This window comes from Aulonocara stuartgranti (genome assembly GCF_965226115.1).
Source record: "Aulonocara stuartgranti genome assembly, chromosome: 6".
NCBI classification, from domain to species: Eukaryota; Metazoa; Chordata; class Actinopteri; order Cichliformes; family Cichlidae; genus Aulonocara; species Aulonocara stuartgranti.
This window is the reverse complement of record NC_138944.1, coordinates 875,001-900,810: the sequence shown is the minus strand read 5'-3', so window position 1 is coordinate 900,810 and position 25,810 is coordinate 875,001. Positions and strand designations below refer to the sequence as shown.

General features: G+C 42.9%; 1 protein-coding gene across 1 annotated transcript; it reads left to right on the top strand.

The window, feature by feature from the left end:
* Positions 1 to 6,885: 6,885 nt before the first annotated feature.
* On the top strand, positions 6,886 to 24,604 carry LOC309707957 (NLR family CARD domain-containing protein 3-like). Its single transcript, XM_082535585.1, has 8 exons — positions 6,886 to 7,257; positions 12,665 to 12,996; positions 13,094 to 13,408; positions 15,785 to 17,633; positions 17,824 to 17,997; positions 18,349 to 18,522; positions 19,018 to 19,064; positions 22,615 to 24,604. Exons 2-8 carry the CDS (start codon positions 12,723 to 12,725, stop codon positions 23,160 to 23,162), a joined length of 3,381 nt encoding a protein of 1,126 aa, XP_082391711.1. The 5' UTR covers positions 6,886 to 7,257; positions 12,665 to 12,722; the 3' UTR covers positions 23,163 to 24,604.
* Positions 24,605 to 25,810: the final 1,206 nt, after the last annotated feature.

Genomic DNA, 25,810 nt, shown 5'->3' with positions numbered 1-25,810 from the left:
TGGCTGTCAGGGTGTCAGGACGCAGTGTAAATAAAGCAGAATGCAAAGACTCACAAATCTCATGATATGTGATGTTTGATTCACAGAACACTGAAATCATATCGAATATTTATACATTTTCCTGTTTCATTTCATTTTGATGGCAGCAACTTTAAAGAAACAGCAGGAGGAACATTTATCAGGTGAGCTGTCAGCAGGTGGGTCACATGGTCGGGTGTAAACAGACCTCTCTTAAAACTGATCTGAGGTCAGACCCGCCCAGGCATGGACGCCGCGTCCTCTGGAGCGCTGCACAGAGTACTGACATCAGTGTGCTCTCCGCCTGTGCAACCACATTTTTAATATATAAAAGGAGTCAGTGTGTGTAGAGGTCAAAGGTCATGTCAAAGCTGGGAAAGGTTCTGAAATCATTTATCTTGGCAGCTTCGTTTGTGTGGTGGGGGTAGGCTTTAATCACAATCAGAAAACTTTATTGATCCCTGGGGGAAATTACTTTTCGTTACAGTGCTCCATTACAAACAAGCATTAACAGAGACAGACAAGACACTAACTAAGAATAGCACCATATATACAACCATATATATACATAAAAGTCACTTATTAATAAATAGCTGAAAAAGAACATGTGCAAGAAGGGTGTAGCTGTTGCAGTAAACAGTGTGTTAGGTGGATGCATTGTACAGGGAGCCACAGGCAGGAATGATGTCCTGTGTCGTTCAGTGGTGCATCATGGGTAATCTCAGTCTCTCACTGAACGAGCTCCTGTGACTGACCAACATGTCATGGAGTGGGTGGGAGGTGTTATCCAACATTGTCTTTATCTTGGACAGCATCCGCCTCTCCGACACCACCTTGAGGGAGTCCAGCTCCATCCCCACAACATTGCTGGCCTTACGGATCAGTTTATTAAGTCTGTTGGCATCTGCGACCCTCAGCCTGCTCCCCCAGCATGCAACAGCATAGAGGATCGCACTGGCCACCACAGACTCATAGAAAATCCTCAGCATTTTCTGGCAGATGCTGAAGGACCTCAGTCGCCTCAAAAAATAGAGACGACTCTGGCCCTTCCTGTAAAGTGCTGTGGTGTTTTTAGCCCAGTCCAGTTTATTGTCAATGTGTACTCCAAGGTATTTATAGTCCTCCACAATGTCAACACTGACCCCCTGGATTGAAACAGGGGTCAAGTGTTTCCTGGTCTTCCTGAAGTCCACGATCAGTTCCTTGGTCTTTGCCACGTTGAGCTGCAGATGATTCTGCTCACACCACGTGACAAAGGAGTCGACCACAGCCCGGTACTCTGTCTCATCATCCCTGCTGATGCATCCAACCACCGCAGAGTCATCAGAAAACTTCTGAAGATGGCAGGTCTCTGTGCAGTGGCTGAAGTCTGTGGTGTAGAGGGTGAAGAGGAAGGGGGAGAGGACAGTCCCCTGTGGTGCCCCTGTGTTGCTGATCACCTTGTCAGACACACAACAATCCAACAATCTGCTGTGAGCCCTCCACCTGCTTCCTGTCAGACTCGGGCTAGCGTCATGAGCACTTTACTGTAAAAGGTAACATCAGTTATTTGCTTTTTAACATCTGCTTTTGGACCCAGCTGACTTTGTGCTGAAACAGAGACAGCTTCATGCTGTCACCAGCAATGATTTCATCTGCCTCTGTCTGCAGGAACTGATGTAGATTAACCACGTCTGGTCCTCCGGCCTCCGCGGCTGTAGCTCAGGGGGTGGAGCAGGTCATATCCTAATTGGAAGGTTGGCAATCCAGTAATAACATATATGTACACAGCTGTTATATTTTAATCTGACCGAGGCCAACAGATAAAAGTCTAACAGTATTTATTTAAGGGTTAATAATATTGTAGTTCCTGCAGCTCACCAGCAGAGGGCGGAGTCTGACGTTGATCTTGCTGTGAGAAACAGACATGTGATGATGTGGTTATAATAATGATAATAATAATATTGTAATTGTCTCTGTTCCATGTGAAGGGATTTTCCTTAAGCAGGAGAAATTATCTCCATGAAAAGGAACAGGTTCGGCCATCGCACAGTGGAACAAGTTCTCTTCTTAAAAAAAAAAGAAAAAGGGTTACCTTAAATGCATCATGTTTTTAATTTCGAAGTTCATAAGCATTTTCCATTTCCATTTCACAATCAATTCTACCCCCAGGTCCAAAAATATAAATAGGAAAAATTCCCTAATATAATATTATTTATAAATACACCCGTCTAGCGATTAATTGCATTAGTGCATGGAGGCAAGACCTCAGAGCATACTCCATAATGTATTGTACATTATTATATGTATGTTATATGTAGCGTGGTATTTTTCAATTATTTTATGTACCAACATCAAGAAGTCACAAGCAAAGAAAGACCACACCATGGTGCATGTTTAAACAAGGAGAGTTTACTGGTCAAAATTATTTATTAAACAAATAAAACACATTTTTTTAACCACCAAAAAATACACGTTCAAAGCAACACAACGGCGGCCCAATATCAGACAGAACTCCACTCTGTAGAGTGAGCAATCATTATGAAGCAGTTGGTTTTATTTTGTGGATTCGAGCTGCTCTTCATATTTTTGGCCACCAGATGTCACCAGAGAGGACTGTGTTGAAAAGCTTCGAGTAATGAACCGTTTTTCAATACAAGCTTCAGAAAGCTTCTTTTGCCCATCACTAGTGTTATGTGACGGCTGTGTGCAGGCAGGAGTAGTAGTAGGAGGACCCAATGTGCAGACACTCGGAGACGCAAAGTGAACTCAAAACAGCTTTAATGCTGAACTCAAAAGGGTAACAAAACTGAGAATACAAAATACACCTACGCAGACAGAACACACAGCAAGATGAGGGTAGATCACAACACCAACAAACTGAAACACAGGGCTTAAATACACAGAGGGAGCAATCAGGGAGGGAAACAGCTGGGGCAAATCAGGCCTAACGAGACAAAGGAAGCAAAACCAGACACATTTACATGAGACACGGACTTTCAAAGTAAAACAGGAAACATAACACAGACTGAACTTACAGACAGACTCACAAGCAGGCACTGCAACAGAGGGAACAGAGACGTGAGACCAGGGCAGACACGGGGATATAGCCGACAGGGGAGACAGCAACTAAGGATTACACAGAGACATAAACCATAAGAAAGAACTCTAACAAAGAAACCAAAGACTGGAAATGATAAATAATATAATAAACTCAAAAACCCGGGGTCAACGACCCAGGCATCCAAACAGTTTGTGGTCATTTGGAGATCAAGCTGAATTTACTGTATACTTCATATTCACCTTCCTATGTTGTGATTGGAGGATTCATTTTTGCTTTGACCTTTTAACAGATGTTCATTTGCCCCAAGACTTTTTGCTTGTCAGGTTATTTTTCTACAAGTGTACAATAATTATAAGGAATGACCAAATTCAATTACATTAGCCCTTTAATCATATTTGGGTTATGTGTCACCCTTTTTAACTGAGTAGTCCAAAATCAGTCGAATCCACAGTAATCTGTCATACAAAGTCAATATTTGAGAATCTACTCGTTGGGTTCAGGTAGGATCGTAAGGAGACTGGCAGTGGTAACTCACCTTAAAGAAGGAATATCCCTCCACTCAGAATGAGACACTGACAACAACTTAAAGGGAGAAAAGTGATTTGAGTGTATTCAACCTTTAAATGGTCCAAAACATAGACATGAACAAAACATTTAAATCATTTCAAACATGTAAATCTCAACAATGTACAACATATCACTTAAAGTGTCCATAAATGTATCAGGTAGGCTGTCCATTTCAGTTCAGTGCACTTAGTATTCAGGGTTCTTAGTAAGTGTTCAAGTTATTTGGATTGTCTTTGGTCACAGTTTTGCTTTTAGATGCATCAGTTTTTTGTGTTAAGTGGAATCAGATCTGACCCAAAAAGGAAAAAAGTAGCAACATAAAGCGTCTTGAGATCGCAGAAAAAACGTTAATCCAAAAAAATTGCAAATCGTTGCATCCTACCACCCTCCAAGGGAACAGGTGGCCTTCAGATTGAGAACGTCCTTTCTAGGCACCTCCAGTGGCATCCAGTCCTTAGATGGCACCGCTCGGTCCTTGCAGCAGATTTCTACCACATAAAAAAAACAATGCCCCCCTGCACAGCTGCAGACGGGTTTGCCCTCCTCCACGGTTATTCTGCTGGCAGCTGTTTGGATACGGGGCAAATATAAACAATGAAGACAAAGTAAGTGGAGCTCATGAAGTGAATCTCATACACCATGCTCCTCCATAAAACTGAAAAGAAGAACAAAATGAGCCACTCGATTTAACTGTGCCCATAACGACTCAGGTCTTTGATTATTCACTGACCTGCCAGTGATAACACTCTGCCTGTTCAGTCCATGAAACGGCCACACCAGTGTTTCCTACTCCACGATCACATCTCTCTGGATGGTGTTCCAAAGTTCTGAACACCAACCGTGAACAGTGACGACCCTGTACAGCTGGAACTGATCCACGTCAGCTGTTTTAGACACGATGCGCTCCCAGGTTTATCAGCCACAGAGGGAGCACAGCAGGATGCTGGCACTCCTTCACAGAAGATCAGAGTGAGCGCACACGTGCACGCGACTGTGCACAAACACAGCAGACTCTGGAGACCTGTCAGGTGCTTCATCATCATCATCAGTCTGAGCTCACCTGAGATCCACAGCTGCAGGTATTCATCTCAAACACCTAGAGCACTAAACTCCACCAGCTTTAAACGTGATGGAGTTTAAAAGTTTGTCTTCGAAACAGGAACAACATTGGAAATAGGGCTGGGTTTTTATAATCGATTCATCGATTAAAATCGATTCTGGCTTGGATAACGTGAAATCGATTCATTAAAATCCTGAATCGATTTTTTTAATATAAATTTATTTTGCCCGAAATGCCAGAATCTCTGGTGAAATCTCACAAAATTTCAAGAACCACCAAACAGTTAAGACAGTAAATGAGAGCAGGAACACGGCTTCTGCACATAGACTTAAACACACAGTGCGACCCGCGGATCAGAATCAGTGAGATGTCGCCTTTCTCACGGTCGGGGCTGAAAGCCGACAGCTCGCTGATCCTGATGTTTCGGCGGGTCGGCGCTTTGTGTTCACGCCCTTTATGAGCCGATTCTAAAGCTGTTAGTTTGATCTCTCTCCAAACACTATTGACCGAACCAGCAGCAAAAGAAGATCCAAACGCTTCACATAAACATCGTCATGGATTCACTCTGACTTTTACTGTTTTGCTTCCACCGCGATGCACAGCTCTCTCTCTCTCTGTACTTCAAGAACAGTTTCCCTTTCTTCATTATTCGCTTGCTTGTTACGCACCAGTCTACTGTTGTTTACAGGCTGTCGGCCGCTGTTTTTTTCCCTTTTACATTCTTCCGAAAAGAAAACCTCATTTCTGCCGGTCAATACTGAACAAATTTAAACTTTCTAAAATTATGGAAAATGCAAAACGCTGTGTCTCTAATAAAACCGCTGCAACTCAGAGGTAACGTTCATGTGTTGATTCAAGGTTTTCTTTCGTTTTTGATGTGCTGCAGAATATTTGTATAAAATCCAGGCCAGGAAAAATCACCTTCATGTTTTTCTGTTTTATCTTCAGCTACTTTGACACAAAGGCCTCTGCTGTGACGCTCACACCTGTGATAAAGTCTTGTGTGTGTCAGCTTCCTTTTTATTGATAAAAAATATGTAAATATACTGATCTGAATTATAATATTTCTGACTGTCAGAATTTCCCAGATTTAAATCGAATCGAATCGAATCGAATCGAATTAAATCGAATCGTGGATCGAATCGATTCGGGACCTTGTGAATCGGAATTGAATCGATTCTAGAAATCAGTGACGATACCCGGCCCTAATTGGAAACCATCCCGACTTTCATCCCGGGACATGTTTGTTATAATTTCTGGGAAAGCTGCTGAATGACAGCAGAGTAATAATTCCCAGGACGAAGAGAAACTTTCACCTAAACTGGAAGTTTGTTTTCTAATGAGCTGTGACGGCTGCTGCCCTCTGTGTGCCACATTTCAAACACTGACAGCAGTCCTGTTGTTCCTGTATTACCTGCAGAAATACAAGAGCCTACAAATCTTCTGTCTAACCACCTGATCGGCAGGTTTGAGGACAAACGTCTCCTGCCCCGCTGCCACCCCAGGATCTAGACAGACGGGTCCAGTCTTGCCCGGCTGATTCCCAGGAAAATGTTTGAGTTTAACACAGTCGTTGCAGGTTTGGCACCTTCTCCTGAAACTTTGCTCCAGGCTGTTGGCAGTTTTCACTGCGGGCTGTACTTATCTCGCTCCTTTAGTGGTTGCAGTTGCTCATTATGTGACACAAATGTGTCCCCTTTGAGTTTGAGTGGACAGGCTTCCAGGGCAAATGCATATATAAGCTTGTTTCCTGTTTTGTTGGAACAAGGAGCGCGGGATGAAACTAAGCCGTTTATCAGATCAACATGCATCAGAGGGGGTGACGCAGAAATCGATTGACAGATCAAATAATCACAGTTGGTGATGCTGCACTGACTCACACATTAACGTTTGTTAGTGGGAGTGTTTGAGTCCCGTGTGCTGTCGTGCATGATAACCGATCAGAGGGATTATTCTTTAATAAAAGGCGATGGTGAAATATTTGGCACCTGATGGAGGCGAAGGATCTGCTCCCATCAGCCACTCTGGATAAAAGTTTCTGACCTGTGTGGAGAATTTGACAGGAAACCAACTTGCTTTCTCTCAGTCCTGAGCTTTGATTGGCTCTTTGGCTGTGGAAACATTTCAGGCCCCTGTATGCACATGTTATATATTAAAGGAATGCCAGAGGCTGTAGGGGTGATGCAGTTCTGTGGAAGTGAGGCTGCAGGTAACCTTATCTACCTGACGAACACACCTGCCTGAATGTGTCTAAGGACAGTGCAGAGAGAGGCGGAGCCCAGATCCAAATCCTTCCAACGTTTTTCATATGAAATGTGTCAGCAGACTTTCAGCTCATAACAACCTCTCAGCCTTCAGAGGGACGTTTACCTGAGCGCACCTTTCTCAGGAACGCAGAATGACCAGAAGCCCTCGTCGCCGCTGACTTGACTCGCTGCGCCGCACAGAGAAAGAAGTTTACAGATCGCAGTGCCTGACCACAGAACAGCCCACACCTCACCCGGCACCGAGCGTACCTGGAGGCAGAGGACGAGCTGCATGCGTCCGTCAGGTGTTTCTGCAAACACAGGTGAGTGCAGACGGCTGCGTTCACGAGTGCTGCTGACGCTCTCTGTATGCACTCGTCTGCATACAGCGGGCTCTGAGCGTAACCATCACTTTCATTCGTTTCCAGTTTTACTACAGCAGACTTCAGATGCATTAACAGTGTGTCCCAGAGCTGCTTTCTGCACACAAGTTAAAATAAATCTGGATTTCACGACGAATAACATCTACATGAAAAAGTTTATATATCAAACAATACTGAGGCAGAGCAGTAGGATGGAGGCCACACTTTTTCAATCCACCCTCATTAATGCTATTTAATCATTTATGAATCAACATGGCTCAGTATAACATAATCAGGCATATACAAGTCTACACACATAAAACAATGTAAGCTGCACCAACCCAGTAAAAAACGACATCTTTGACACGGCGCTGTGATGAGCGCTCCTCTCTGTACCTGTGACGATCATCTTCTTGTATTAGAGTTTAAATCGAGTCATGCTTGGACATTATTTTGCAGCACGTATGGTTATAGGAAACCTTTTTCTGCTCGTTTGCTGCATCTTTAGATTTAATGTAACCATCAGTGAAACCTTGCATCTGTTACTGGTGCTGTTCCACAAGATTGAAGAAGTTCTCGACTGAATAATTCAGTTGTTGTAATGAACTTTTGTAGCACCAAACAACAGCAAAGAATGCAAAGGGATGTTTGGTCTATCATCTGCTTCGCTGTGGAAAAAAAAGCTTTCAGACAGTTTGTATATGATTCATGTGAAACACTGCCACCAGGAATTTAATCTCATTCTGTGTAAGCTATAATCTCCCAGGAATCTGTATATATTAAAGTCAGCATTCTCATATAGGGTTTATCATATACGGGCCAGACCAAGTAAACACAGACATGAGGTATTTCAAGGTAAAGATTAAAGACAGTGAATCAGGGTTGCAGTTAAGGTTTACAGTTTTATTACCTTCTCATAGTTTTGTGTTTCACTGTGAATTTCTTGTGGTTTTATTGGTTTTATTTCATGTCTCTGTATACCTTACACCAGCGGTCTCCAACCTTTTTTGCGCCACGGACCGGTTTATGCCCGACAATATTTTCACAGACCGGCCTTTAAGGTGTCGTGGATAAATACAACAAAATAAAACTAGTACCGGTACCGAAAAAAAGAAGATTTATTCATAACACACAGGAAAAGACCCAGGAATGAAACGATAAAAACGATAACAAAATAACGCTGAAAACTACATTTCACACCTGAGCCTCAACTCTCGCGGCCCGGTACCAAACGACTCACGGACCGGTACCGGTCCGAGGCCCGGGGGTTGGGGACCGCTGCCTTAGATGTATAAAGCTGCCGGGGATAACAGCAGCTCTAACTTCTGCCACACAAGTTCAACATAAACCTGCTCACTGAGCACAAATCCACTCTGGAAACTTCGACAGCTCTGACGGTCAGGCAGGGTGCGGCTCTGCAGGTGAGCCGCTGCTGCTGGGTGGTGCTGTGTGATATCAGACTGTCAGCACACATGAGTTACCAAGCAAGAAATTCACGATCATTTTATTCTTGTGAAGTGCATGAAAGAAAGCAGTTTACAAAGCTGCACCAATCAGTGAGAGGCAGAGGAAAGAGACTGCGTCAATGAGTGACACCAGAGCTGCTCCGTTTTAGCACTGAGCTGAAGCATGAAAAAGGATCACTGACACTCACTGACAATTACAGACACTCACTGACACTGACACAGACAATACAATACAATTCTATTTATGTAGCACATTTAAAAAACCACAGGTATGCCAAAGTGCTTCACAGAACGAGTTAGAGCAATAATAAATACAAATACAAAACACAAAATACAAATAAAATATACTAACAGGCGGGTGACATAACTAACCAATAATACACCAGGCATAGTAGGCACAACCCGAAAGGCTGAAGGTTAAAACATTATAAATATTAATAAAGCGAAAAAGATAACTTACAGTACACCAAAAATGTGGGCTGTAGGAGGCGGGAAAGCAAGGCTAAACAAATAAGTTTTTAATCAAGATTTAAAAGATTGAATTGAATCAGATGCCTTGAGGGAGGTTATTCCAGAGGTAGGATGCGACAGCGGCGAATGCGCGGTCACCTCTGGTCTTGAGCCGAGATCTAGGTCGCACCAGGAGCCTTTGGCCTGATCTAAGCGCTCTCCCAGGGATATAAAAGCTGAGGAGATCCCTAAGATAGCTGGGTGCGGTGCTATTTATGATTTTAAAAGTGAGCAATAAGATTTTAAAATCAATACGAAGTTTTATAGGGAGCCAGTGCAGGTCGGAAAGAGCTGGAGTAATAGACTCAAACCTGCCAGTTCCAGTTAAGAAACGCGCAGCCGCATATTGAACGAGCTGCAGTTTGTGAACGAGGGCAGAATGGAGACCAGTGTAAAGGGAATTACAGTAATCTAATCTGGATGTAACAAAGGCATGGATACGTTTCTCCAGGTCCTTACATGGTATGTAGGGCTTGGCCTTAGAGATTAGACGTAGTTGATTGAACTCGATTTAACTACAGAGGACACGTTTGTCCAACTTGAAGGAACTGTCCAAGACAACACCCAGGGTCCTCACAGTGTCAGAAAGGGAGTCAGCAAAGGGCCCAAAAATACCAGTTAGTTCAGCCCGAGAGGAGGGAGTATCAAAGACTACAATTTCAGTCTTCTTATCATTTAAAATGAGGGAATTGCTCAGTAGCCAGATTTTAACTTCATTCATACAATCGGAGAAGTGTTGCAACGACGACGTGACATCCTCAGCTAGTTCAAAATAGATTTGAATGTCATCCGCATAGAAGTGGAAAGAAATATTGTATTTATCAAAGATTCGGCCCAAGGGTAACAAGTATAAAGAGAACAGCATGGGACCCAGCACGGACCCCTGGGGGACACCAGAGGTAACAGGGGCAATGGAGGAGGAGCAGGTATCCATGGTGACAGAAAAGGACCTTTCTGAGAGATAGGATTTAAACCAGCTAAGGGCACTGCCCGTGATGCCCACCAGATGCTCAAGCCTCATTAAAAGGACATTATGGTCCACCAAATCAAAAGCAGAGGACAAATCAAGCAAAATTAACACCACAGGGCGCCCTGAGTCAGCAATTGAGAGAAGATCATTAAAGACTCTCAGTAATGCAGTTTCCGTGCTATGGTGTGGCTTAAACCCCGACTGAAAATTTTCCCCGATATTATTTGCAACCAAATAAGTTTGAAGTTGGGAGTGAACAATCTTCTCTAGGATTTTAGACAGAAACTGGAGTTTGGAAATAGGTCTAAAGTTAGCGAGGTCATTCTGATCAAGGGAGCTCTTTTTGAGTATAGGTTGCACTACAGCGTGTTTATAACAGTGACAGGTTAATTAATGATAAAACACAGGGCCCGATAATGTTAAACCCATCTTTAATAATGCGAGATGGAAGGATGTCATGAGCAGCGTTTGAGTTTTTAGGTGATCAGTTATACCCTTAAGAGTAGGGAGCGAAACTGGATCAAACTGATTGAGGTTAGAAGAGCATCGTAATGCTGGGGCCTGACTCATCACAGGGGGGTGTGAGACTCTTAGAGATAAGATTCTGCCTGTAAAATGAGTTAAAAGATTTTCACAACGGGCTAAGGAAGCCAATCTAGGCATTTCAGGACAAGGGTTGGACAATGAGTTAAAAGTCTTAAATAAAATATGTGGGTTGTGACTATTATCCGCAATGACACCCGACAGAAAAGCCGCTTTAGCCAACTTAGCAGATTTCTGAAATTCCAGGTGGGTCCTGCGAACGATATCAAAAGACACCTGGAGCCTATCTTTTTTCCACCGTCTCTCAGCTTGGTGGCAAACGCGTCGTAAAGCGCGTAGAGTCATTTAGCCACGGCTGAGAGCAGCTTCTAGGTTGTTTTACTTTCATAGAGGCCACAACGTCCAGTATAGAGGAGCAGGTAGAGAGAAAGGAGTTAGCAAAATCATCAACTGAAGAGGGTGTAGAACGATCAAAGTCAGGGAGAACAGATTTAGAGAAAGCAGCCAAAAATTCAGCCACAGTCCCAGGATTGATTATGCGCACAAGACGTCGAGGACCCTCAAAGCTCTGGTCCAATTTGCATAACTCAGCATCAAAGATGACTGAGAAATGATCGGAGATTCCAATGTTGCTGATGTCCCTGATACAAATGTCCAGTCTATAAGAAAAAATCAAATCAAGGGTATGTCCTTTAAGGTGGGTAGGTGCATTAACCCACTGGATAAGATTAAAAGAGTCAACTAAGGCTAGAAAATCCTTGGCAAACACATCATCTTTACAACAAATGTGAATGTTAAAATCGCCAGTGATAAGACCACTGCCAGTCCTCCACCCCTGCCCGAAGGTCTCGGTGAGCTAAAAAAAGCACAATTCGGAGGAAGGAGATCTGAGAAAGGGAAAGACTCACCGGGACGAATCCAAGTTTCCGTCATGAATAGTAAATCCAGTCCTGTAGCAGTAAAAAAATAGCTCACAATAAAAGTCTTATTAGTCAGCGACCTAACATTTAATAGCGCCATCCGAGTCGAAGACGCCGAGTCGCAGTTGGAAGCACGTCTCGGGCGGCATAGGTTGCCATAACACACGCCGCCTTTAGGAGGCTTAATCCAACATGGAGCCGGCGAATAAACCACTGGGGCGACAGGGCGGGCCTGCAACTCAGCATAGCGAATCCATCGATGCCTAAACAATCTAAAGGTAAAGTGCTCCCAGAAAGTCGGGGGAAGGCGGAGAGCATCCACATCGACGTCAAAGCCAGCCGTGCCTTTAGGTAAGCCTTAATGCGGACACGGACACCACTCCGTTTACACCTTTTCCTGTAGCGTCTCCTGTGCAAAGGAAGCGGAGATCATTCCTGAGAGGTGATCTGTCCGCAGCAGAGTGGTATCTCCTAAATTCCACCACGGGTCCGATCCATGGAAGTATGACCCGTAAGTATAGGGTGGCCGGAGACTTAGAAGAGTAAGCCGGTCATAAGTTAGCAATGCAGAGCCACCTGAATAGCATATTAGCAGAAAGGTAAGAAGCAGCAGAGAGCAGTGGAGACGGGCTGCCGAACACACTGGCGCCATCTTTTGATGGACAAACACTCACTGACAAATACAGACAATCACTGACAGTTAGTGGCAGTCACTGACACTGACACTCAGACAATTACAGACAATCACTGACAATTACAGACAATCACTGACAATCAGACATCTCATTCCATGTTTCCAGCCACAAAGTTCTAATGCTGTATTTGCATTATTTTCCAACGAGGCGCTCCATGAACTGATCTCAATTTAGACAAACAGAGAATCATAATAACCTGTTAATAAACTTTATTTGTATAAAGGGAACAGCTGATATTTTAAAGTCTGATTTCATGTTTGACAGGTAAACAGAGACCAATAAAGCAGTTGTACCACAAGAGCCTGCAGTACTATCTGACGTGATGACATCAGAGGACCTCTTAAACACTCTGGAAGATTTGGGAGATGAAGAGTTTGATAAATTCAAGTGGTTCCTGCAGCATGGTGATGTCCTTCGGGGGCGCCCTGCCATCAGAAAGAGCCGTCTGGAGACGTCAAAGCGACTGGAAACTGTGGACCTGATCATACAAACCTATGAACTCCAAGGAGCTTTGGAGGTGACCAAGGTGGTTTTAGAGAGAATTAACAGAAATGACCTGCTGCAGAGTTTTTCTGTCAGCAGCCCAACAACCGAAGGTCAGTCACAGGAAGAGACAAACACTGCTGTCTGAAAAGGTTCAACAAAGTGCAGGTTATATTCTTTTAATGCTCATAATGTCTGTTTGTCTATCAGTGCACATCAATGGTGGGAAGACTTCAAAGAAGAAAGGGGATGAAAATGATGGTGGGAAAACCGCAAAGAAGAAAGATGACGATAACAATGATGGGAAGACTTCGAAGAAAAAAGCAGATGATGAAGATGGTGGGAAGAGCCCAAAGAAGAAAGGGGACAATGACAGTGATGGGAAGACTTCAAAGGAAGAAGCGGATAATGAAGATGGTGGGAAGACTACGAAGAAGAAAGGAGATGACGGCAGTGTTGGGAAGGCTAAAAAGAAGAAAGGACTTTTGTCCTCTAAGACTCAGGCTCCTACTTCTGAGACTGATGGTAAAACTACTGTCAGGTTTGATAACGTGATGATTGGCTAATTAACAAATACTCAATATTTGTGATGTCGTTGCATTTCTAATCCAAATCTTTTACTGAATTTTAACTTTACAAAGGTTGGAGATAGGGATGGGCGGTAGAAACGATATAAATTTGTCCAACAGTAGAGATTTTGACTATAGTCAAAGGAGCTTGCAAAGAAAAGCGTCTGGACTTCTTTAAGTTGGTTGAAGACGTTTCACCTCTCATCCGAGAAGCTTCTTCAGTTCTAAGGTCAAATGGTGGAGAGTCCCAGATATAAACCTAGTGGGAGTTTCCCCCCACAGAGGGACAAAAGGACCCCCTGATGATCCTCTAATCGCCTGAGCCAAGGTGGGAAACTGGGTGTGGGTCCCAGACGCTTTTCTTTGCAAGCTCCTTTGACTACGATGACCTGGATGACTGAGAACCTTCACAGACATTTTGACTATACCGCTCTACTACGATAGCGCATGTTGATGGTGTCATCAAGCTGCCTGTTTTGGTCGAAAGCATTGCAGCGGCTGCAAACAATTCAATTCAATTCAATTTTATTTATATAGCGCCAAATCACAACAAAAGTCGCCTCAAGGCGCTTCATAGATACAGAGAAAGTAGCATAAACAGCATAAACTGGAAATTATGGCGGGCGACAGTAATAGCAAAGAGACGGAGCACTTTTGGAATATGGGGAAAGCCAAAAACTGCGCTTCCTCCACTTCCATACCATTGATTCATTAATGCTGAATTCTCTGCAGCTGCTCTATTCCCATGTTGTTGCAGTATATTAATGACTAACCACGTATTGTGGATGGATTATCTCAGTTGTTCTCCTGACTGAGGTTTGGTCCGTTTACAGCATCCTGCCATGTGATTGCATTTGTCCCTAACCACCAGAAACCCTCATGTTAACTTTTATTGAGTGGAAAGAAGTTAGCGCTCATCCTCCAGCTTCACTGTGCTAATGCTATGCTAACGTAGCTGTTTTGCTAGTGATCACGTAGCACAACATTATATACCAGCTAGCCCAACTTCAGTAACCCTATAAACGTCACTGCTGTTTAGTTTTCTATCTTCATTTATGTTGGAAGTGATAGTAGAGCTGTACGTTTGAATTTGTTTTAGAAATCTCTCAGTCTGAACATGCTATATCATGTTTAGGTAACTAGCGAAACTAGCGAGCTAACTTCCTGCTAACTTCTAACTCTGTTAAATGTAATAAATTCTGTTTTCATGGATGCCTGGATGTTAAACTTAATTGTTACACCTGGTAAAGCAGCAACGCTGATCATTTTATTAAAGATGAAATAATTTAGACAGTTTTTAACTCTCAGTGACGCCACAGTGATCGTTTGACTTTGGGACCTGAACCTGACAGAGTTTAGGACCCAGATTACTCCGTGACACTCCTGACTACGGCAGCTGTAATGCTCCAACAATCCATCAAGCGATGCGGCTTCGTAGCTTAGCAAAGTCAGACTAAAACATTTTTGACAGATTTTTGAGCACCGTGTAGCACATAAAATCGGTTTGAGGTCAATAAGCACAACCAGAATTCATACATAAGGCGCTATGTCGATTTTTGAGAAAATTATAGGATTTTAAGTGCGCCTTATAGTGTGTAAAATACGTTATACAGAAGAAAAGAATATATCGCGATACATATTGTTACCGCACATGCTTCAAATTATACCATGATGTGGATTTTAGGTCATATCGCTCAGCCCTAGTTGGAGATTTCACTAGACTATTGTGTTTTAATCATTCTATATACTACCTAGCATACTTGCAGTTTACCTTGGACATAGCTTACTAGAGAAGATTTAAACTAAAGGTCAAAGTTCTAAACTGAAACTTTCACTTCAAAGCTTGGTAAACACAGCAGTAGTGTCTCTGTAGTTAGCTAAAACAATGAAGTTATTCACTCTTTTCTGCCATTTATGGGAGGATAACAACATGGGAAACTGAGCAAAGAAAACATGATTTGTAGTTATTCACCTCCCATATCAACCTAAGTGTATGAACACATTTTCTGCTGTTTGCCATAACCAAATCACTTAAATGACGTTATAAGAGTTTTTTCAAAATGTTATATAAAAAATTTTTTTCTCCATATTGGTAACAACTACTACCATCTGAAACCAAAAGAGCAGACCATTGTATACTTTCATTAGCACTAGTCTTTATATCACTGGTTTAAGGAATATTTTAAAATGTATAAAATTATAATAACTACAAACAGCTGAAACATCGTAATTTATGCCAGTAAACCTGATATGGGCTCGGGGCTGAATAATCCTCGATATCTTAATTATACGCTTTACACTTTCGTTTTTTTATCCTTCATTTTTGACATAGATATGATGGTTCCAGTACCAGAGCCACATCCCATCACATTTTACCAGCAGATGCTTCAGTCAAATTTCCAGGATAAATTTTTGGGTGCAGAAGAAGAGTGGGCAAAAGACACACAGCATCTGGCTGATATCTACACAGAGCTGTACATCACAGCCAGGTGTGGCGCACATTTCCACACACAGCACGAGGTCCGAATGTTAGAAAAGGCATGGAAGCCAGCAGAAGCAGAGAAATCAATTCAACCCACAGACATGTTTGAGCATCCTTCTGGAGAATCCAAACCCATCAAAACAGTGATGACCAATGGAATCGCAGGAATTGGAAAAACTTTCCTTGTCCAGAAGTTTGTTTTGGACTGGGCTGAAAAAAGATCCAATCAAGATGTGCATCTGATTTTCCCCTTCACCTTCCGTCAGCTGAATCCTCTGAAGGGAGAAAAGTTCAGTTTGGCAGAGCTCATTCATGAATGCATCCCAGAAACTGTAGGCATCCCACAGGAGGCTCTTAATTACATCTTTACAGATGTTCAGTCATCAGGAATCACCAACTATGACAAGAGTAAATTCAAACTTCTGTTTGTGTTTGATGGGCTGGATGAGAGCCGCCTTCATCTCGACCTTCATTCTGAAGACATTCGCTCTGTCGATGTAACAAAGGCAACAGTAACAGATGTCCTGCTAAGAAAACTCATTAATGGAAAACTGTTATGCTCTGCTCGCATCTGGATAACCACACGGCCTGCTGAAGCCAATCAGATCCCCCAAGAGTTTATAAACAGCATCACAGAGGTCAGAGGGTTCACTGAGCCCCGGAAGGAGGAGTATTTCAGGAAGAGATTCAAAGATGAGGAACAGGCCAACAGGATTGTCTCCCACATCAAAACATCACGAAGTCTCCTAATCCTGTGTAACATCCCAGTCTTCTGCTGGATCACTGCAACAGTTCTGGAGGATGTGTTGAAAACCAGAGAGGGAGGAGAGCTGCCCAAGACTCTGACTGAGATGTACGCAGAGTTCCTGATGTTTCAGATTGATCGGACAAAAGAAAAGTATGGCCCAGAGAAGAGCATTCAATACATTACGTCATTAGCAAAACTGGCCTTTGAGCAGCTGGAAAAGGGCAACCTGATCTTCTATGAGAAGGATCTGAGAGAGAGCAGCATTGACTTTGTCTCAGCATGTGGAGGAGTTTCCACAGAGATCTTTAAAGAGGAGCGAGGGAGGAAAGGGAAAGACAAGATGTTCAGCTTCGTCCATCTGAGTGTTCAGGATTTTCTGGCTGCTTTTTATGTGAAGATGTCTCTAATAAACAGCAACAAAAATGTGATGCCTTTACCACGAATGTCTCTGAAAAACCTTCGACTCCTTTTTAGCAAAACATCTTCGAAGAAGATCCACAGGATTTCCATTGACAGGGCCTTAAAGAGTCCAAATGGAAGCCTGGATTTGTTCCTTCGCTTCCTTCTGGGTCTTTCACTGCAGACCAACCAGGAGAAACTACAGAACTTGTTGATCAAGACGGACAGTAACCCACTGGCCAATCAGAAAACAGCCCAGTACATCAAGAAGAAGCTCAGTGAGAATCTGTCTCCAGAGAGAAGCATCAATCTGTTCCACTGTCTGAATGAGCTAAATGATTCTTCTCTAGTGGAGGAGATCCAACAGTCCCTGAGATCAGGAAGGCTCTCCACAGAAAAACTATCTCTTGCTCAGTGGTCAGCTCTGGTCTTCATCTTGCTGTCATCGGAAGAAGATTTGGGCGTGTTTGATCTGAAGAAATACTCAGTTTTTGCTTCAGAGGATGCTTTTCTGAGACTGCTACCAATAACGAAAGAAGCCAGCAAAGTTCTGTAGGTGGACAGATAATACGTAATACGTATGTAGGGGTTTTGTCAACCAATAACATTTTCAGTCTGTGTCATACTGATTTGTCTTACTGAATCATTTTAGTCGAGTAAACAAAAAATTGTATAGTTGTTGTTGTTGCTATTCTTGCTCCATGTGAAAGAGTATCACTTTGTTTCACTAACTCTCCTCCAGGCTGAGTGCATGCAATCTGTCAAAGAGAAGCTGTTCAGCTCTATCCTCAGCTCTTAGCTCTGAGCCATCGAGCATGCGAGAACTGGACCTGAGTAACAACGACCTGCACGATTCAGGAGTGAAGCTGTTGTCTATTGGGCTGGGGAGTCCAAGCTGTAGACTGGAGAAACTCAAGTAAGTCCAGATCATTCAACCCCCCACAATCACACGTGTAAGGACCGAAAGAACATTGCCTGTAAATTTCAATTAAACGTAAAGCATTACATTTTTTGTCTTATTTTTCTGTGTCAGCAAATGAATCTATATAAATTCCAGTGACGACATTATGCAGACAGTTAGAGCATCATGGCTTTGTTCATTCTCCCCTCAAAGATAAGGCACATATAATCAGTTCAGTTTGTTTGCTTGTTAACAGTCTAGCATCCACAGTTTTCAAGTTATCATGTTTAAATTTCGTATGGTAGTAGATACCAATAACATCTCGAGCTGATTTCATTTTATATCTCTCTCTCTGTGCATACTCAGCCTGTCAGGCTGTATGATCTCAGGGAAGGGCTGTACTTCTCTAGCCACAGCTTTGAGAGCCAACCCCTACCATCTGAGTGAGCTGGACCTGAGCTATAACCATCCAGGGGACACCGCCACCAAGCTGCTTTCTGCTGGAGTGGAGCATCAACACTGGAAGCTTAAAATTCTCAGGCAAGAGATTAAAATGAGACTCACACAGTGTTTTTGTGTCACACTGGTGGGATTGGCTGGTTCACAGCTGCTAATAGCTACTGAAGGTTTAGTCTTTGGGAAGTCTTGGATTAAAGACAAATCCATGTTCAATTAGTCTGGTTATCAGACGATCTGAGACTTTATTCATTGTTTGTTAACATTTAATGTAACATCTGGGCGAGTGTGTCTTTGTTAAGTCTAAAAAGCGTCTTATACAAGGGCCCACCTGACTCGGAGTGAATGTCGTCATCAGACAATGAATGTGAGGCTGAGTGTGGACGTCAACTTTTTTGGACTACACAAAATCTTCAATGCAACACTAGAATGCACCACAAACAGAAACACACTTCAGAGTTATGACTGTCTGTGTGTGCAGCACAGATTACAGCTCATCTCAGTGGTGGATATGACTGAAGGTCGTGATTCATTAAAAAATCTTTCTGAAGTGTCATTCAGACTTTGTTTGTCATCCAGGCTGGAGCATGGTGGAGAGCAGAGGCTGAAACCTGGTTTGAAGAAATGTGAGTGTTTGTTCTCTTTGATTCATGAAGTCAGCATATGTTATAGCTTCAATCTGCAGGTTATTCTGAATTTGACTAAAGAGCCAGAACAATGAATCATTGTGATGTTTTTCTTCAGTCTTTTCATAAATCAGCAGACGTCGCATCAACTGATAATAATAATCAAATAATAATATTTATTTCTAAAGCACACTAAAAAACCAAGGGTATACCAAGGGGCTTGACAAAATAAGATAGGAAAAGGAGATGGGAGGGAAAAGAGAAAGAGAAAGGACCCGGCACATATTAAACATAAAACCATGACAATCATAATACATACAAGTATTTAACAAAGCATAACAGATAAAAATGTATCAACACACACACCAAATATTAGCTAGATGGAAAAGCAAGATTAAATAAATAAGTCTTTAACCGTGATTTAAACAATGGCATAGAGTCAGACGCCCGGATAGCAGCAGGAAGATTGTTCCATAGACTGAGGCAGCTACAGCAAACACACGGTCGCCCCGAGACTTCAGCCGAGAACACGGTTGCTCCAGAAGAAGTTGGGTAGCAGGAAATCTAAGTGCTCTGAAAGGAGCACTTAGATTTCCTGCTACCCGTCAAAAGGCGTGCCGCCGCATTCTGGACAGTCTGCAATCTAAGGAGAAGGGAGGAGGAAAGGCCAATGTAAAGAGAGTTGCAGTAGTCCAACCTGGAAGTCACGAATGCGTAAATACGTTTTTCCAGGTCATTGTGTGGAATATAGTGCTTAGCCTTAGAAATGAGGCACAGCTGATTAAAAGTAGACCTCACAACAGCAGACACTTGCTTGTCAAATTTAAACGAGCTATCCAGTAATATGCCCAAATTACTGGCATAATCAGAAGGGGAGCTAGCAAAAGGCATCAGAGCAGCACACAATTGGTCGCGGGGGATTTTACTATCGAACACCACGATCTCCGTTTTCTTTTCGTTCAGGACAAGAGAATTACTCTTGAACCAACCTTTAACCTCACGCATGCATTCAGGAAAATAGTGAAAAGACATAGCAAGATCGTCAGTAATCTCAAAATAAATCTGTATATCATCAGCATAGCAATGAAAGGCAATATTATACTTCTCAAAAATTGCTCCAAGGGGGAGCAGATATAATGAGAAGAGAACAGGGCCTCTCTTCTCATTATATACACCACAGCGTAAAGGTACTGAGGAAGATGAGAAGTTGCCCAAATTAACCGAAAAAGACCTGTCAGCGAGATAAAATTTAAACCAGTTAAGGGCAGTGCCTCTTTTACCCACAGTATGCTCAAGTCTTAATAGAAGAATGTTATGATCGACCATATCAAAAGCAGAGGGAAGGTCCAATAAAACCAGGACCACAGAGCGTCCAGAGTCAGTGCTTACAAGAAGGTCATTGAGAACTCTAAGCAAGGCCGTTTCAGTGCTGTGCCGCGGCTTAAAGGCAGACTGAAATTTCTCTGCAATGTTGTTCGTGTCTAAATATGCCTGAAGCTGAGAAAGAACTAGTCGCTCCAGGATCTTGGACAGAAACGGAAGCTTAGAGATCGGTCTATACTTCAAGAGATCATAACAATCAAGATTCTTTTTTTTCAGAATAGGCTGGACTACAGCATGCTTAAAGGCCAGTGGGACAGATCCAGAGAGTAGAGAAAAATTCATTAAGAATAAAATGCTCGGTCCAATTACATCATAGCAGCCCTTAACAATGCGTGATGGGAGAATATCAAAGACAGCATTGGTGTTTTTCAGTTGATCGACCAGCTGCTTCAGAGTCGAAAGTAACACGGGCACGGCATACGGGGGTTGTGACCATAAGCCAGAAGGACTTTGGAAAGAAAAGATGCCTTAGCCATTTTAGCAGTTTGAAACTGTGAGCGGCTAGTCTGTAACATATCATAAGAGACCTGAAGTTTATCTTTTTTCCACTTTCTCTCATCACGGCGACAAACATGTCGTAAGGCACGCGTAGTATCGTTAAGCCAGCAATGAGAGTAGGTTCTAGGGCGCTTCATTTTAGTGGGAGCAACAGAATCAGGAATAGAAAAACAAAGAGATAACGGGATATTAGCACAACCATCAACCGAACAGAGAGAACAGTCGTCAGGTACAGCCAAATCAGGGGTAGATGAAAATAATGATAACAAAATATCAGCATAACCATCAGATGAGCGAACTGAGCAGCAGTCAGGTATCATGAATGCCAAAACTAAAAAAAGACACAGCAAACTTTAACACAGCTTCAGAGCTGAGTACACGTAGCAGACGAGAAGTAGCTACAGACTGCGGTCCAACGGCAGATAAGCCAATATCAAAAATAATTGGGAAATGATCTGAAATCCCATTTATATCCTTAATGCAGATATCCAGGCCATACGTAAAGACCAAGTCCAAAATATGGCCTTTAACGTGGGTTGGTTCATTTACCCACTGAAGGAGGTTAAAAGAGTCCATAAAAGCCAGAAAGTCTTAAGCAAGCAGGCCATCCTTACAACAGATGTGTATGTTCACCAAGAATAAGAACAGAGTCATATTTAAAAAGAACGGAACCCAAGAGATGAAACACTCGTCATATTTGGGTGGTCGGTAGACCAACACACACAGAGTGCTCGTGGAAGCAGTCATCTCCAATAACTGAGCTTCAAAGCTAGCAAAGTTAGGTGAGGAAGGTTACCGAACATTATATACGTCATATATAAAAACCGAGGCTAAACCACCTCCCCTACCAGAAAGCGTCGGTGAACTAAAATAGGCACAGTCCAAAGGAAGAAGTTCAGAGAAAGGGATGAGCTCACCAGGGCGAATCCAGGTTTCCATAAGGAATAAAACATCAAGGCTGTTAGTAGAGAAAAGGCATTTAAAACAAAGGTCTTTTACCAGCGACCTGACATTAAGCAATGCAATCCGTGGCCAGGGTAGTAAGTCACCTCTAGAAGCACGATGTGCTTAGATTGCTTCAACAAATCCCCGTTGGCGCAACGTTATCCAAATCCGAGCAGGAAAGCGTGTTGCAGAACGGGCAGAGGAGGCTTGATGATCAACTGGGTAAATCCAGCAATGATTAAGCAACTTAGCGTCAGAGCAGTCCAGGGAGAAAATGATGGCGTGTCGAGGTGAGCATGTACATGGTCCGTAATTCTGGCTCTGAGAAAGGCCCTGAGACGGACGCGACGGCCACTCCTTCTTCCCCGCTTCCTGTAGCGCTTCTTGTGGAGATTAGGGAGGAGAAGCTGAAGGACGAATCCAGTTGTGGTAGATTAGCGCTGCCCACACTCCAGCAGGGGTTGGCTCAAAACAAATGGAAAGAACGAAGATTTAAAAGTGTTTGCCTGTCATATGTAATCAGTGCACAACCACTAGATGAACATACGACTAGAAAAAAAATAATAAAAAACACAGTGCCGAGGTCAATAAGTGAAGGTAAAGGGAAAAGGGAGGGTAAAAAGTGGCGAGACAGACACATGGCAAGTCAAGCACACCGGCGCCATCTTAACTCAGCATGCAAATATGACAAATCGCTGCTGCTGTTTCTTCTCCGCTCTCTCAGATTTCTGCGAACTCACACTGGACACAAGCACAGCCAACAGAAACCTCAAGCTGTCCGACAACAACAGGAAAGTGACGGCACTGTCGACGCAGGAGCCTTACGCCCAGCACGCAGAGAGGTTTGACTTCTGCCTTCAACTGCTGTGCAAGCACGGTGTGACTGGTCGCTGTTACTGGGAGGTGGAGTGGAAAGGAGTGGTGGATATCGCAGTCAGTTACAGAGGAATCAGAAGGAGAGGAGACAGTATCGACTGCAAGTTTGGATGCAACGGTCAGTCGTGGAGTCTGATGTGCTCTGATGTTGATCACTACTCTGTGTGGCACAACAACACAAGGAAAGACATCTCCTCCTCCTCCTTCTCCTCTGTCTCTAACAGAGCAGGAGTGTATGTGGACTGGCCTGCGGGCACGCTGTCCTTCTACAGAATCTGCTCTGGCTCAAGGACCCTCCTCCACACCTTCCACACCACATTCACTGAACCCCTTTATCCTGGGTTTGGGTTCTGCACATTGTCGTTCGGTTCTTCTGTGTTTCTGAGTTCTCCGTAGAAACGAGAGTCTGGGCTTATGTCGAAAAGCGACTTGATGTTTGACTCACTGTGACGTGAAGTCAGCGCCTTTATGCTCCGGGTGGCTGAATATGTAGGCGTGTTCTTGTTATCGTACTTTCTCACTGACGTGTCTTTGAACTTGTGTGTGTTTTGCTATGTTTCTATGTTTTTGTAAATCAGGCCGCTGAAACGAGTCCACTGGGTTCATAAATAACTTAAATCTTCTGGACACAGCTGGTCGTTGTGCTCACGAGCAACACCACCGACCTAACCCCTAACCCCTAACCCTAACCCAAAATTATTGTCTGAAGGCAAAGAAAGATGCCCAACGGATTTACTTTGCCAAATGGACCATCCCAGCCTTGCTGAATTGGTCTATTTGATTGATCTTTGTTTTTATTGTTTATTTTATTTTCACTTGCTCCACACGGGACAGACGTGACTGGGGAAAGAAAGAGGGAAAGAAAAACAGCGGGGAAGAGGGACGGGGATAAAGGGCAAAAACCAAAAACGAGGTGGGGGGACAAGAAATACATATATGTCTTCGGAACAACATACCAAATCCAAGATATGTCCTTTAGAATGAGTGGAAAACCCAAAACGTTCCAGGCAGGATTTTGTCATTGTCCATATGAATATTGGAGTCACAAACAATTATCAGATTTGGAGAAAGTTCAGAGAAGTGAGTGAGAAGAGCAGCAAAGTCATTTAAAAACTCCTCATTTTGCTCAGGTAGCCGATAAACAGTACATATGATGGTGGGGGTAGATCCAGGGAGCTGTAATGCAATGAATGGGAGGGAGGGGCAGAGACAGGGAGAACTTTCCTTCCGGTGAATTATTCAATACATTGTTATTGTTAACCCTTTAAATCCCTGTAGAACCGGAACCGTGTAAGCTAGCACAATAATTTGTTTTGCATATGAAACCGGAGGAGTTGTACTTACATCTGATGCCATCAGTTTGTCCTCGGTCACGGTTTCCTTCCACATAAAGCTTTGCAAAAACTGCATAAAAAGCGCTTGCAGGAACAAAAACATAATATTCCAGAAACAGGCTTTGCCGATCCGATCAGCTGTTCGTAACACTTCCCACAATGAAAACGACGTCAACGCGAACTATCGCATGTCCGCCATTTCCTGTCCGAAACCGGAAGTGACGTCATTTTCGCGGAAAATGTAGTTTTTTACTTGTAGGCCTTAAAAGCCTATACTGGTGTTTTTATAAGTCATGTTTGACTCTATACTTTTCTGAATAGTTTCTGGGATGCTTAGAACTCGAATTGCACTGCTGGAAATAGTTTATTTTGATGCACCTGCTGTTTTCTTTGCAAATTTGCATCATAGGATTGTTTTTTGTTTTTCCTGCAGTATATAAAAATTGCTGTATCTCCAAAATAAAACTATGAAGACACTCAAAATAAATTTCCTGTTGTAAACTATTTTTTGGAACTTTTTTGTATTTAAAGTTTTGAGGGATAAGCCTCTTAAATTTCTCCAAGTAGAAATATATGTAAAAAAACAAAAACGATTTTCAATTTTTTTGTAGTTTATTGCACTTTTTTGTAATTAATGTAGTTACTATGCACTTAATGCAGACATATTATTAAAATATGGGCTATAACAGTTGTATTGATGTATAGCAACTTGAAATGCTCCCAAAAATGGCTCCACAGCATGTTAATAAAATAATATAAGCTCTGGCGGACTTGGTTCTATGGTAGGTCTTATAGGGTTAAATAAGTATCGTCAAATAATCGAGATCTCAATTTCAGTGAAAATAATCGTGATTATCATTTTTGCCATAATTGAGCAGCCCTACTTCATGTTCAACCATGTTTCTGGTGGGTGGTGACGTTTGTACTGATCTTTGAGGGGTGGAGTCAGCAGACTGAAGCCACGCCCACCACCTGCACTGGAATCAAACACCATTGTTTTTAGGAGGTGAAGTTTGCCATCAGAGCTCTTCTGTGCATCTTTTAACACTTTGGGAGGCGAGCAGCTTTTCCTTTTTTCCTCAAACAGTTACTGCAATGTGAAAGTTGGTCCTACAGTTTAAAAACCAACGAAAGATGGTTCTGTTTATAAAGCTGTCACTGGGTAGCTATGCTGGATAGAAAACTAGATTTTTTTTTTTATTGGAGGAAAATACACACATCCTTGTTTGAACCTACAGCGGTTCAATGAACTCGGGGCTGTTGTCATTAAATTGTTAGGATCTGAATGTGACAGATTTAAAGGGAAAACGGCAAGAACACAGAGGACGAGCGGAGGCGCTTCCAGCTGCTGAGCACCAATAACCAGGCACAGTGAGTTTGATGAGTTTGACTCTGCAGGCTGTCTGAAGGTCACACTGAGCCCACGTCACGTAAACTGTACGTACAGAAATACAGTCTAAATGGAGCACAGTAAACCTGCAGCAGCTCGACAGGAAACAGCTCAACTTTTAGCGACGTGTGTATAAAATGAACTTCACACACAGTTCGATGTCACGTTTATTTCTGACTTTGCTTTTGTGACAGTTCAGTCTGGTCAGCTCCAGTCTCAGCTGTCTCAAGCTTCCCTCCTCTCGTCTCCCGTCTCGCTAAAAAAGGGGGAAAGACTGTCATCAGGCCAAACGCCACCAGCTGTGTTCTCACCTGCCGCCC